Genomic DNA, 14,368 nt, shown 5'->3' with positions numbered 1-14,368 from the left:
TTGTACTGATAAGAATTTTTAAGTCTGTTAGAGCAAATTTGAAACAAATGATAACCCTCATTCAGCTATAAATTCTCCAAATGAGTGCATCAGTTGACATTCATTGAGTATTCATGAGTGTAAACCAGCATTATGATATATTACACTTCAGAGCATAAGTGTGTTCAAGAAATATTTGTAAAACAAAAATGTATACTGAATTTCAGTGAAGGGAAATCTATAAAAAGGGAAGATAGTCTGCAGACTCTAACTCACACATAAAATACATCCAATGTTTTAAAGTCCAACTAAAGGAGTAATTTAATGAAATATTAATAATCATAATGCAACATTATAGTGAATGAATTGAAAGTTGCTGGAATTACTTAGACACACAAAAATCAGCAGTTTTAAAGCTAGGAAAAACACTTGAGAGAGAATTTGGGTTAACCCTCGAGTCCTACAGATAACTAACAGCCAGGGAAAGTAAATCAGCTGTCCGAAGATACACAGCTTTTCTTATTTGAGCACCAGGATGGGAAACAAGAGTATTTTACTCAACATCCAGCATAAACTGTCTACCCTCCCATTAAGGGCTGCTCTGGTCTGCCAATCCGATGGTCACATCTCACAGAAAAGATCTTGCCTCAGCGATGTGTGGTCAACCACTGGCAGTTACGAGACTCTTTCCTGAGGAATAAGCTGTTCACGGGCAGATGAGAGATAATTACAAATTATACTCTCTCCCTTCCTGCTTCCCCCATCATTCGACCTGTCCATCCAAATTATATACACCTGTTTCTTCTTTTAAATCCATCTTCTCTTAGGGGGGGTTGGAGAAATTGAATAGTTTAAGCACTACAGAAAGTCTACAAAATGTCTCTGACTTTCAGAAAGAGATGCAGCACTGTTCACCTGCCATCAGTGGGATTTCCACTTGCATTTTTGCCTTTATCATATAAGCAATAGACTTGCCAATCCACTGGGAAGCGTTCATCTGAAACTCTTTTGTAACCAAGGATGCTGTGCAGTCATGGGCAGAGCAAATCTAGCCCGACTCAAAAAGAACTAAACCCATCATGTTTGGTGCAGAGTCATGAGATCTAATTATCTCAGAGAACCAATCACAACCCCCTTCAGTGTCAGTCATGGTTCTTAAGTGGCAGATAACAGCAACTGACTCTGACCATGTCATAACAGCCACACACACACACACACACACACACACACACACACTGGAAAAATGTAAGGAAAAGCTGAAGAATCAGTTCTTGGAAGGTACTGGCCTGAAACAGCTCAAGGGCAGTCTGTGTAGCAAGAAGTCATAGAAACTTTCTCCAGTAGTGGGAAGGGTGAATTCCAACATTTTTGACCCTTGTGTCCCCCTGCTCATAATCCAATTGTAGGGAGATGGTTTGATGAGCCAAGCTCGGATCTCACTGTCATTGCTCGAAGTGGCAAAACTCTCATGAATTCTCAGTAAGTCCCACCATGCAGTTGAGTAGGAGAGTTTTACCAAAGGAAAATACAGTTGCTCTTACCAGAAAATAAATAAATAAATAAACAAATAAATAAACAAATAAATGAAGCAAGGAAGGAAGGAAGGAAGGATGGTAGGCATTCAAGTCAGCAGCTGTCCACCACATCATCAAAATGTGGTGATTAGGGGCACCTGGGTGGCTCAGCCGGTTGAGTGTTTGACTTCAGCTCAGGTCATGATCTCGTGGCTTGTGAGTTCGAGCCCTGCATCTGGCTCTGTGCTGACAGCTCAGAGCCTGGAGCCTGCTTCAGATTCTCATTCTCTTTCTCTCTCTCTCTCTCTCTCTCTGCTCCCCGCCCCACCCCCCAACTCATGCTCTGTCTCTCTCTCTCAAAAATAAATAAACATTAAAAATTTTTTTAAATGTGGTGGTTAAATACAGAGAGATAGAGACCAACAGTGACAGACGAATAATGAAGTATATGTAGACAACATCTCAATGATGAGACCAATAAAAAGGTTATTAAAGCCTGGTTTTGAGTCACAGCTTTCAATCAGGCTGGTTAAAGATTCTTTTTTTTTTTTTTTTTTTTTTTTTTTTAATGCTTCCAACACTACCTAAACCCTTCCTCCTATGTGAATAACTGCTCCATGAAACATCTCTTTCCAGGGGGCATTACATACCTCCAACCCATCTTCCACCCATTCTTGCCTGGCCACTCCTACTCCCTTGTCCTTACCAGAATCTGAACCCCAAGGCTGTTTCTTCAGCACCCCCTTTGTTTACACTGGAAGATCAAACAAACACCATAGGGTGTTTTATGGGACTTTTCAGCATTTAACAAACAGTAATTTAATTATAAATTCCAAAGTCAATCCTCCTAAATAGTCGTACAAAGAGAAAAGTCAGATAAAATGCTTCTTTGAAGCTGCCTTCTGAGTGCTGTAGCTCGCTTTGCTGAAATATGCTGGGAGACACTGTCCAGAAGAAGGATGGTTCTTCACTCCCACTCACAGTACAAATCAGGCCGGCATTTTGAAAAAGAGACAGGTTTATTCATCCCTTCAGCGTTAGATGGCTTGGTTCCCTGCAAAATTTCACTTTTGGTTATTAAAATATTCACTGTAGGAAACAAATTTGTAACCCATTTCTCATATTACCTACACACAGAAAAACAAAATCTGATATCTCAGGGTTTATTTGCCGAGGGCGCTTCCCATAAAAGCGAGTGAGTATGCATTGGGAAATTTGTCTGGTTAACTCCTTATGGATAAACGTTAGTCACAATCGTCCCTCCCCGCCCCCTCTTCCCCCGACTCTCTCGCCCCCAGCACCCTCCCCACCTCCCGACTTCCCGCCTCTCCAGGGCTGGTGACCTAATAGCATTTTTCTTCGTGCATATTTTGGCGTCGCCCCACGGCCTGGCTGCCTTCGCCTGTCTGAGTCTTTTGAAATTCCTGCATGTTCGCCCCAGATTAAGCCGAGTGTGTCTCAGGATGTGTGTTCCGTTTTGTTCTTTCCCCTTAACGCTGCCTGTGCAACGTGTCTGGGGGGAGGAGGACAGGACGGGGAGGGAGGGGCAGAGGCGAGGAGCTGTCCGCCTCGCACGTTTCCAATCGCATTACGTGAACAAATAGCGGAGGGGCTGCCGGGCCAGAACTGCTTGTGTAACTTTGCAAACGTGCCAGAAAGTTTAAAATCTCTCCTCCTTCCTTCACTCCAGACGCTGCCCGCTCGCCGGGGCCGCTGCGCCGCTCCCCGTCGCCTTCCAGAAAGAAGGACTGGGAAAGAGGAGCCGGGCGGGTGCCACGTCCCGGCAGCCGCCTGTACCGGACGAGGGTCTGCAGCCCACCCTTGGCGTCGCTTGCTGGGGACTGAGTTACCCGCGCTGCGCCCGCCTCCCCGGTTGGAGAGTTGTCCCTCTCTCTCACGTTTGGGCCCCGTTTTTCTGGTCTCCGAGCTACGTCCTCCCGGAGTGGGGACAATCGGGCAAAGGGAGCGATGCGCTTCGCCTGGACCGCGCTCGTGCTCGGGCCGCTGCAGCTCTGCGCGCTCCTGCGCTGCGCCCAGCCGGCCGCCGGCCAGCAACAGCCCCCTCGCCAGCCGCCGGCGGCCCCGGCCGCCTGGCGCCAGCGGATCCAATGGGAGAACAACGGGCAGGTGTTCAGCCTGCTGAGCCTGGGCTCGCAGTACCAGCCGCAGCGCCGAAGGGACCCGGGCGCCACCGCCCCGGGCGCTGCCAACGCCGCCGTCCCGCAGCCGCGCACGCCCATCCTGCTGCTTCGCAACCGCACGGCGGCAGCACGGGAGCGGACCCCGGGCTCGTCGGGGGCCACCGGCCGACCCCGACCCGCCGCTCGCCACTGGTTCCAAGCCGGGTACTCGCCGTCCGGGGCCCGCGACGCTGGGGACTCGCGCGACGGCAATGGGACGGAGCCAGGAGAGCGCCCGGCGCTCAGTAACCTGCGGCCGCCTAGCCGCGTAGACGGCATGGTGGGCGACGACCCCTACAACCCCTACAAGTACACCGACGACAACCCTTATTACAACTACTACGACACGTACGAAAGGCCCCGACCTGGGAGCAGGTACCGGCCCGGATACGGTACCGGCTACTTCCAGTACGGTAAGCACCCCCAAGTCGCCCGAAGCAGCCGGGCACCCCTTCCCCAATTCTGGCTCCCCGACGTGGCTGCCTGGGCGCGGCAGGCCTGAGTCCCGCAGATCCGATCCCTCCCCCTGCGCCTGCAGAGGCAGCCCTGGAATCTGGTGCAAACCGCACTCCCGGCCCCTCCTGCTTTCTTTCCACTTTGCTTTGCAGCCCAGGGCGTCCCGTTCTCCTGCTACCCGCAGCCCGGTTGGGTGAAGGGTGAAGGGTAAGGGACATGGAGGGACCCAAAGCCGGGGGGGTGGGGGTGGGGGGCTGGGTTGTCTCAATGCTACCTCTCCCCCTGCCCCCCCCCCCCAATCGCCTGGTGACGTTTAGGTCTCCCGGACCTGGTGCCAGACCCATACTACATCCAGGCTTCCACGTACGTGCAGAAGATGTCCATGTACAACCTGAGATGCGCCGCGGAGGAAAACTGCTTGGCCAGGTACCGACAAGGATCTCTTCGGCCTGGCTACATGCACCCGTCTTGGTTCAGGCGCTGCTCGAATGCCTGGTTCCCACAGCTCTTGTTCCATGAAGACAAGAGTTGGGCAATGGGGCAAGTGGAATGTGGAATGTGGTCTGCTGGGCATGCTGACCTGGATGGAGAGTGTTTAACATTTTGAAGATGTCTGTGGGTTCTTCTGTCTTTCAAACTCTGCCACAAATCAGGGAGGTGGAGCAAACCCTTACGGTGGAGAGTTGGGATCTCATGATCTTTTTCCAAGATCTTCATACTTTGGAGCTAAAGAACTGTACAATAAGGTGGAAAAAAATATTGTAATGGAAGAGCTTGTTAATATCCCCTTAAAAAACCGAGGGCTAACTTGCCAGTGTGGCAGCCCTCAGAGCAAAGCTTCGGTTTTCTTCTTTTGTTTAAGGCCACAGTTTAGCTTCGTTGTTTTGGTATTACTTCAGCCAGAATAAGCCCGAGCAAGAGCTTTGTTTTTGAATCCGTCCTAAAATAAAATCATAGCAATTTGGGGAATGGAATCCTCTGACTTTGCCGCTGGGAAACCAGCAGAGGGAGCAAACGATGTTTTGATAGGTCTCATAAAAAAACTGTTCAAGTGCAAAGTGAAAATATTCAGTAGTATTTGAATATATATCCACACAACATATATTAGAAGGAGCAAAGTAATGTTGATGTGTTCAGCTGGATCTTTCTCCCACTTTGACCCTCTGTAACTGGCAGGAGGAAGGAAGAGAAGAAAGCCAAAGTTACCATTTTCATTCCTGAGTCTCGCATCACTTACTCCGCTGCTCTCCCTATGATATTATTACAGTCATGCCATTGTTTTGCAGATAGCAAAGTTACAAAATTATTTATCTAATCTGGGCGTATGCTTTTAGAATTATTTCCTCACTTTAAGAAGAAACAATGTTAAATTCAAAGTTCTTTAAAAAAATTTTTTTTAAGTTTATTTATTTATTTTGAGAAAGAGAACAAGCAGGGGAGGGGTAGAGAGAGAGGGAGAGAGAAAATCCCAAGCAGGCTCGGTGGGGTCAGCATAGAGCCCGATGTGGGGCTTGAACTTAAGAACCATCAGATCATGAGCTGAGCAGAAACCAAAAGTCGGACGCTTAACCTACTTAGCCACCCAGGTACCCCAAAATTCAAAGTTCTTAATAAGGGCATACTTTTTTCTTTTTTTTTTTTCTTTTTTTTTTTTTTAATTTGCAATCATTTCTACTCATTCATGTGGTTCAACAAGAACTGATTACAAATACAGAATTTACTGATCGCGCATACACATTTAATGCTGATTTTGTTACTTTTTTTTTCACTTTTTAACTGCAGATGTCCCTAGTTGTCATGCATTTACTCATTCCACAAACATTCACAACTGAGATCGGGCCACTTGCCAGGCACCATTCTGGGACCCAGGGATTCAGCAGTAAACAAAATAAGCAAAATGCGCTGGGCTTTTGCAACTGATAGTCTAGTGGGGGGTGGGAGGCAGTCGCCATTATAAACTGGAAAGGTTTTGCTTGTACTTTGTCTTGAGTTAATATCCTGTGGAAATTAAAGTGCTTCCTTTTTCAAAATCACAGCTCAGCATACCGGGCAGATGTCAGAGATTATGATCACAGGGTGTTGCTGCGATTCCCCCAAAGAGTGAAAAACCAAGGGACATCAGATTTCTTACCAAGCAGACCAAGATACTCCTGGGAGTGGCACAGCTGTCACCAGTAAGTGGATGGGCCTCCTGTCACCAGTAAGTGGGCGGGCATCCTGTCACCAGTAAGTGGACGGGCCTCCTGGGTACTTGTGAGTTGTTTTTTCCTTTTTCAGGTGGTCCTGGAGGTGAAAAATGCCAAGGTTTAGTTTTTATAGAAGAGGGAGAACACTGCTGTTGGGTATTTTACATTTAGAATTTTCTCTGTGTAATGTGACATCATCAAGGGAATCTGTATTTAAGAAAATACATTAGCTACAAGATCCTTTTATCTTTTAAAATGGAAACTCTAAGTCCAGCTGATTAAAACTGCTATAGGATACAACAGTGGGCTTCATGAGAATTTTATTCCAACATACTACAGGTAAGATTTCTAAAAACAACAATAACAACAACAACAACAAAAAACTTGTTAACAACAGCCAAGATCATCTACAGTGAGATAACATTTCAGAAAGACCGCAAGTTGTTAGTAGAAGGATTTATATGCCAATTGCAAAGAAAGAGATGATTATACTCCATGAGGTGACAAGGACTGACCTCTGTTTTACAAGGCCTGTATCAAACCCAGGGTAAATGCCAGTTCTGTCCTGAATTTAAAGATCCTTACATTAGGCAATTCTATAATTCGCCTTGGTAACTTGCCCAGGTATTTAATGACAGGAAATCCTGAAGGATGCCCCTTAAACCTTCTGCAATTTGAACGTTTTTTTTTTTTTTTCTCGTTCCTTCCTTCTGTGAGAAGATAAACAGCTCAGCACCTTTCCTTTAACAAGATGAGAAAAACAGATATGAACACCCAATTTTCTGATCAAGTAGAATTATTTTATTTATAAATAAAAGTTTACACTAGTTAAATAACAGTGGTGGGGAAAACACACCATTATTTCTCCTTTGTATTTGAGTAAAGGTTTTAAATACGTGAGAACTCACTTTTTTAAAAACTCACAGAAACCTCCCAAGAGTGCTCTTCTTTTATTTGGAATGAAACATGAGTACTGGCAGCCAAAAGAAATATCCTAGAGAGCATATGGCAAGGTCTACTTAAACACAGATAGTTTAATGTCTATTTCTATTAAATATTCAAAGATGAAACAGGGTATAATAGGAAAGCAAAATGCTCAAAATAAGTCTGTTTTTCCTAAAAGCAAAGTTAGATCGCTGTCCCTGGGGTGGGGAGGGAAAGCTAGCATGAATCTGGCTTTAAGATAAACTTGATCTTGGGGTGCCTGGGTGGCTCAGTCAGTTAAGTGTTGGACTTCAGCTCAGGTCATGATCTCATGGTTCGTGGGTTCAAGCCCCACGTCAGGCTCTGTGCTGACAGCTCAGAGCCTGGAGCCTGCTCCAGATTCTGTCTCTGTCTCTCTCTGCCCACCCCCCCCACTCGCACTCTCTCTCTCTCTCGAAAATAAACATTAAAAAAAAGAGGTAAACTTTATTTCAATTTCTATGAGTTTCTTTTTTTTAAGTTTATTTACTGTGAGAGAGAGAGAGAGAGAGAGAGAGAGAGAGAGAATCCCAAGCAGGCTCTGCACTGTCAGTGCAGATCCTGACATGGGGCTCACAAAATGTGAGATCAGAGTCGGATGCTCAACCCACTAAGCCACCCAGGCACCCCAAACTTGATCTCAATTTTAATGAGAAAACAAGTGTGGGAGGCAGTGGGGAATTCGTCTAAAATCCTCATGGCTTTCTCTGTATGTTCTGTCTCTGTGTTGTGTGGGACATCAGACATTACCACAGCATGGATGAATTCAGCCACTATGACCTACTCGATGCCAGTACCCAGAGGAGGGTGGCTGAAGGCCACAAAGCGAGTTTCTGTCTTGAGGACACCTCCTGTGACTATGGCTACCACAGGCGATTTGCATGTACTGCCCACACACAGGTAGGTTGGCTGCCTGAAATCGGGAACCCACAGGGGGTCATCCGGTCAGGATGGAAAATAATTGGGAAAAGGAAACTGGTGGCTTGGTGATCTGAATTATTCTTAAAGCATTTCCTCATCACAGAAGGTCAATGTGCATAATCGCTATGCTCCACGATGAAAAGTAGTGGTTTAGCCTCTGAAAAAAGCCAAATGGTTTCCAGTATCTGCACTCATTCTGTATTCTGTAACTGGCTTGGTAAGTAACTGTGGAAAAGACACCTCTGTGTTCTCCCCTTCAAAACCATTCCTCCCTCCACCTATTAAGTTAGCGACAGAATGGTGATTGGGGCTCGCCAACAAAGAGAATCCTGTTTCTTGAAAAGCTCCTCAAAATCAGTCTCTTTTAAGCATGAAAATAAGAATAGAAGGACACAGTTTCTTTCTCCACGCATATATATTTAAACCTACAGTATAATTGATGTCAGATGTTCCTTGGATGGATTTTTAAAAATAGTGCTGACCTCAGCAGTGTGTATGCCTTATAACGGGAAAATGTGTGTCAGTTAAAAGCCAGGCCAGTATTTCCATAAGAAGCCCTCATTTGTAAAAGGACATTATAATTTTACTCTAGCCGGAATCTTGGCAAGGAGTAGAGAATGTACATCAGGCAGGGCACAAAGGGATGAGCAGCTGGTATCTTGGGGAGTAAATTCTAGGGCTGTGGCAGGAAGCTTTTTGGTGACCTAAATGTCACCACTGTTTCTTTCTCTGAGCTTAAAACACCATAGCAATTGGAGGGGGCAAAAGGTTCAATTCTACATGCCCTGGAGGCAGCACTTATTGTTCAAATAAAAGATGTAACCTACCCACACATTACACATATGTGGGCAGAGAGGTTCCCTTTTCATTCGGCAATCTCCGGCCCCACAGTAGCCGCCTGCCTATGCACGGCACCTGGAGTTTATTCCCTCCATGTAGGAAAAGAGGCGCTCTGGAAAGCTCTCTGTCGAAATATCTGAATTTAGGTCTGTAGGTATTTATAAGACTTCTAGTCTTCCAACTCCTTGGGGTGACCCCATTTCATTACTTATGGTAGCTTTCTTATCAGTTACTTTCCATGTTGTATGTCCTGTTTAAACACTGTTCACCAGGTCTTGTATTACAAGTGATTTTTGTATTCGTGTTTTTCACTAGACTGATGTTTCTTCAACACAGACTTTATTTAAAGGGGAAAAAAAAATTCTGACAAAGCCCCAATGATAACTTAGACTAGTTGTATTTTAATGTAGTTTAAACGTACCCAAACATAAAAATAGATATAACTTCTTTATATCTATACTTTCATCTAACTCGTAAGTTCTTAGATAATAAATTTACATGTTCAACACACATGAAACTAGAAACAGTTAAATTAACTTCATTAATTTAATGTAACCAATGGTTCTCTTTTGCTAAAACCAAACAGTGAATTTAGACAATGTTGGCTAAGGTTCTGCATTTCATTTGTGTTTATTAAAGTTTGACTTTGAATATGTGAAATGCCTGTTTGTTTGTTTTTTTAATGGCCTTAAAAATTCCTGTTCTTGGTGTGCTAGTTCAAATAATCAAAGTTAATCACTTAAATTCTGCCAGCTGATGTACCAGTTTCAGAGCTCTTAAAGCTCTTTTGGTAACAAGGTGATCTTAAGCACCAAAGAAATTTTGGGTGCTGAAATTCAGTGGCAACAGTGAGTTAAAATGATTCCAACATATGCTTTAAAATTTACTTTATTTTTTTTTTAAATTTTTTTTTTCAACGTTTTATTTTATTTTTGGGACAGAGAGAGACAGAGCATGAACGGGGGAGGGGCAGAGAGAGAGGGAGACACAGAATCGGAAACAGGCTCCAGGCTCCGAGCCATCAGCCCAGAGCCTGACGCGGGGCTCGAACTCCCGGACCGCGAGATCGTGACCTGGCTGAAGTCGGACGCTTAACCGACTGCGCCACCCAGGCGCCCCTTTTTTTTTTTTTTTTTTTTTTTTTTAATTTTTTTTTTCAACGTTTTATTTTATTTTTGGGACAGAGAGAGACAGAGCATGAACGGGGGAGGGGCAGAGAGAGAGGGAGACACAGAATCGGAAACAGATAAAATTTACTTTAGTATTCGGATGAAAATACAACAGTTAAATCTTCTCAAGAAGGGGCTAATTGCATCAAGAATATACCTATGGACTCCAATTTGAACAGATTTCCCTAGACTGTAACATTCTGGAGAGCAAGGACTGTATCTTATTGGAATTCTCCTCCTCCAGGCCTGTAGAAGGCACTCATTTCCTCATTGAAGTGAATATCTTAGCAACTCGAGTGATGTGGTATTCATTCATTGAGGCATACATTCATCCCTTTAATTTAATAAAATATTTCAGTGACAATGTGAGAGAGAGGGAGGGAGAGAGAGAGACAGAGAGAGAGAGAGAATGAATAATGTGCTGGTTAAGAATAGGGATCCTGGACTCCTGAATGCCTAAACTCAAAACCATCTCAGCCACTTACCAGCTATATATCCTTGAGTGACTTAACTGACCTTACAGTGCCTCATGTTCCTCATCTGTAAAATGGGGATAATAACAGCTCCTGTCCTCCTGTAGTTGTGAACATTGAATTTATAGATGTAACATGTTTTAGATTGGTCCTGGCACATGATACATACTTCATAAATGTTAGCTACTCAAAAATGCAACATAGACACCACCCTAAAGGAGCTTCTAATCTCTAGTGAGACATATTGTTATACAGTACAATTATAATGTAGAGCATGAGAGCACAAACACTATAAAATCCGGGCACTCAGAGTGAAGGAGGGTAATTCCAAGAGAGACTGGAAAGGCTAGTTGAGCTGAGGATGTGTGAGTTAAAGGGATTATTACATGGTCTTTATTGCTGAACTGGTGATATTCTAGAATTTTGGTGGAGGCCTGTCCTGTCACTTAGAGTGTATTTATCACTGGTAACTGATGACACGTGCAAGAAGCTAGATGTACTACTACTTATATTAGTCCTGTGTTTTTTTAGCTGGAGGTTCTATAAGGCTGGGTAATATATACTTCTCAAAGGAAATGTGATAGAAGTATAGCTTTATGTCAAACTCTTGTAAGTACTCACTTAAAATTTAATTTGCAACTACTAAACACATTCTTTAACATGTTCTAACCTTATACCATCTTTTAAAATAATCTTTAAATTTTCTTTCTTCTAGGGGTTGAGTCCTGGCTGCTATGATACCTATAACGCAGACATAGACTGCCAGTGGATTGATATTACAGATGTAAAGCCTGGAAACTACATTCTAAAGGTAGAGAGACCTTTGAAAATAGAAACCTGCAATTTATTTTGATTGCAACTCAATGGACCTCCCCTTCTGAATCCAATGTTAGATAATCACAACCCTGCAAGCAATTATATATCTCATAGGAATATTTCTTTAAAAAGTGTTTTTTTTTTTTTTTTTTTGAAGTTTATTTGAGAGAGAGACAGAGAGAGACAGACAGTCTGGTAGGGGCAGAGAGAGACAGAGGGAGACAGAGGGAGAGAGGGGGAGGGAGGGAGGGGGAGAGGGAGAGGGAGAGGGAGAGAGGGAGAGAGGGAGAGAGGGAGAGAGAGAGAGAGAGAGAGAGAGAGAGAGAGTGAGAGGGTCCCAAGCAGGCTCCACACTATCAGCACAGAGCCTGATGTGGGACTCAAACTCACAAACTGTGAGACCATGACCTAAGTGGAAATCAAGAGTTGGACGATTAATCAACTGAGCCACCCAGGCACCCCAAAATATTTCTTTTTTTAAAAGTTTATTTTTGAGAGAGAGCAAGAGAGCGAGAGAGAGAGAGGGAGCGAAAGCGAGTGAGCAGGGGAGTGGGACACAGAATCCAAAGCAGCCTCCAGCCTCTGAGCTGTCAGCACAGAACCGAACATGGGGCTGGAACCCTGAGCCCCAAAGTCTGACCCTTAACCAACTGAGCCACCTAGGCATACGGAAATATTTCTAAACCAACATACGTATATGAAAAAGTTATTTTAAGAACTTCAGTGAAAAATATATGGCTGCCTTCTGTAACTTCTCCAGAGTTTTACCACTTGCCTCACTTTTTAACCCCCCCGCCCTGCTTGATGAAGTTGATGCATTTCCTTGTTGTAGCCTTGTGGAAATAGGAAGCTATTAACCAGCAAACACTGCTGATAAAATCTGAAACACGGATGATATTTACATTGCCTAGGTCAGCGTGAACCCCAGCTACCTGGTGCCGGAATCAGACTATTCTAACAATGTCGTGCGCTGTGAAATCCGCTACACGGGACACCATGCGTATGCCTCGGGCTGCACAATTTCACCGTGAGTCCTAACTGCCTAGCTTAGTTGATTCTGTTCTCAAAGCGTTTTAGCTCAGTGACAGGCATTATACATGTGTCTCTTTCTACTACTACCGCAGCTTGCCTGGAAAGCAGTCTGTGCTATCCCGTGATTAGGGTTGATCTTCCTTTAATGATGGTGGAGAAGGGGGAGGGCAGATGTCCTCTGGTTTTTATCATCCTAAAGCTGAGTTTGCAGGACAGGATATACACACAGAACAGACTGTTTTCCCGCAAAGCCCCTGGGGCGGATGAATATGTAAAACAGGCCGTATGCAGTGTGGGTGACCTTGGGGGATCCCAAACAGTTGGATTTCCTCAATCTTCACCAGAGTCCATGAAGAAGCCCTGAAGAAATTCCTAGAGTTCTTTAAAGTACATTTTGGAAATCACTGCCTTAAAGTACTCCACCGAAGAGGTCAGACCGCCTGTTCTGTACAAAACCAAGATTTTACAAATTTGAGTTCTAAAACCACAAGTACTAGAGAAATATCCTAGGAAGGGAGGCGTGTGTGGAAGTTCCTGCATACATTTCCTAGCCCCGAAACTCTTCTTTGAATGCAAGCTCAGAGAGACTCCCAGCACATAAATATTAACAGGGGTGGTGCTGTGATGAAAGTAACTGAAGGAAGGTTAGGGAGTTTGGCCTGCTGGTCTCTGCCCTGAGCGATCCCTTAAGCCCTGCCTGCTCTGGCGGTACTGGCTTAAGGACCCGAACCATCACCTGTGCGACCTGGGAGTGCTACATTCCCAGTAATACAAACACCGTTGGAATGATACTGAAAGTGTCCAGCTGGGAGAGGCACCAGTGCCACTGGGCCACTGTGGAAACGTGTCACAGAGCTGCACTGGAAACTCACACTTAATACCCCTTTCTCCTTGATACACAGCCCAGGACAGTGGTTGGTTGGCCCCACGTAAATCTGTGGTTTGTGGGATTTCCCAGACCTACCCAAACCCAGTAGTGCAGGCTTTCCCCCACACCTGGGCTCCTGGCCAGAGGAGGTGTGGGGTTCAGAGCAGCCCACGTTCCATGCTCTGGGCCGTGTGCTGTGGCTCAGGCTGTATTCACCTGAGAGGGAGCCCTTTCCTTATTCTGTAAGGGAGCCGAGCCTGTGCTTTACAAACGGCACCACGGCTTTACAGATACATGCAGCCTAGGACGGCACAAGGACGGCACCGAGAAAAGATAATCAAATGTATTCTTGGGAACATGCCCACGGTGCAGAAAACCTGGCTGGGCATATGGCCCATATTGTATGGAGTTCATCAAAGGATAACTGAAAATCCTTAGCACATCAGTGTAATTAAAAGAAAAAAAAATATGCTTATTTTTGAGAGAGAGAGACAGAGCACCGGGGTAGGGGCAGAGAGAGAGGGAGACACAGAATCTGAAGCAGGCTCCAGGTCTGAGATGTCAGCACAGAGCCCAATGCAGTGCTTGAAGTCACTCATGAACCGTGTGATCATGACCTGAGCCAAAGTCGGATGCTTAACCGACTGAGCCACCCAGGTGCCCCCACATCAGTGTAATTTAAGCTAAACTAAAATAGCGTAAAATGCATAGATTAATTAATTTCTCTCAATTTTTATGATTCCTTATTCACTCATTCTCTATTTGTTGGCATTCTTGCTTTTGCACTGTGGATTCACTGAGGTCCTAAACTAGCTATTAAAGACTAATGCAAAGATAAATATGGTTTCTAACCCTTTACTGTGTGCCCTTGGAACTGTATGACAGGAATTCTCAATTACTTTACATGTGAATCTGCTGTGTAATGTCTGTCTCCTATCTGTCCCGTCATGGCTGGGACGCAGTCTCTTGTC

At 44.8% G+C, this 14,368-nt stretch overlaps 1 protein-coding gene across 1 annotated transcript; it reads left to right on the top strand.

Annotated features, from left to right (window-relative positions):
• Nucleotides 1-3,309: 3,309 nt before the first annotated feature.
• On the top strand, nucleotides 3,310-12,528 carry LOX (lysyl oxidase). The gene is made up of 6 exons (XM_030317097.2): nucleotides 3,310-4,086; nucleotides 4,447-4,555; nucleotides 6,166-6,303; nucleotides 8,022-8,178; nucleotides 11,397-11,492; nucleotides 12,409-12,528. Exons 1-6 carry the CDS (start codon nucleotides 3,462-3,464, stop codon nucleotides 12,526-12,528), a joined length of 1,245 nt encoding a protein of 414 aa, XP_030172957.1. The 5' UTR covers nucleotides 3,310-3,461.
• The last annotated feature ends 1,840 nt before the right edge of the window (nucleotides 12,529-14,368 follow it).

This window comes from Lynx canadensis, chromosome A1 (genome assembly GCF_007474595.2).
Source record: "Lynx canadensis isolate LIC74 chromosome A1, mLynCan4.pri.v2, whole genome shotgun sequence".
Taxonomy (NCBI): Eukaryota; Metazoa; Chordata; class Mammalia; order Carnivora; family Felidae; genus Lynx; species Lynx canadensis.
This window is presented reverse-complemented; position numbering and strand designations above follow the sequence as displayed.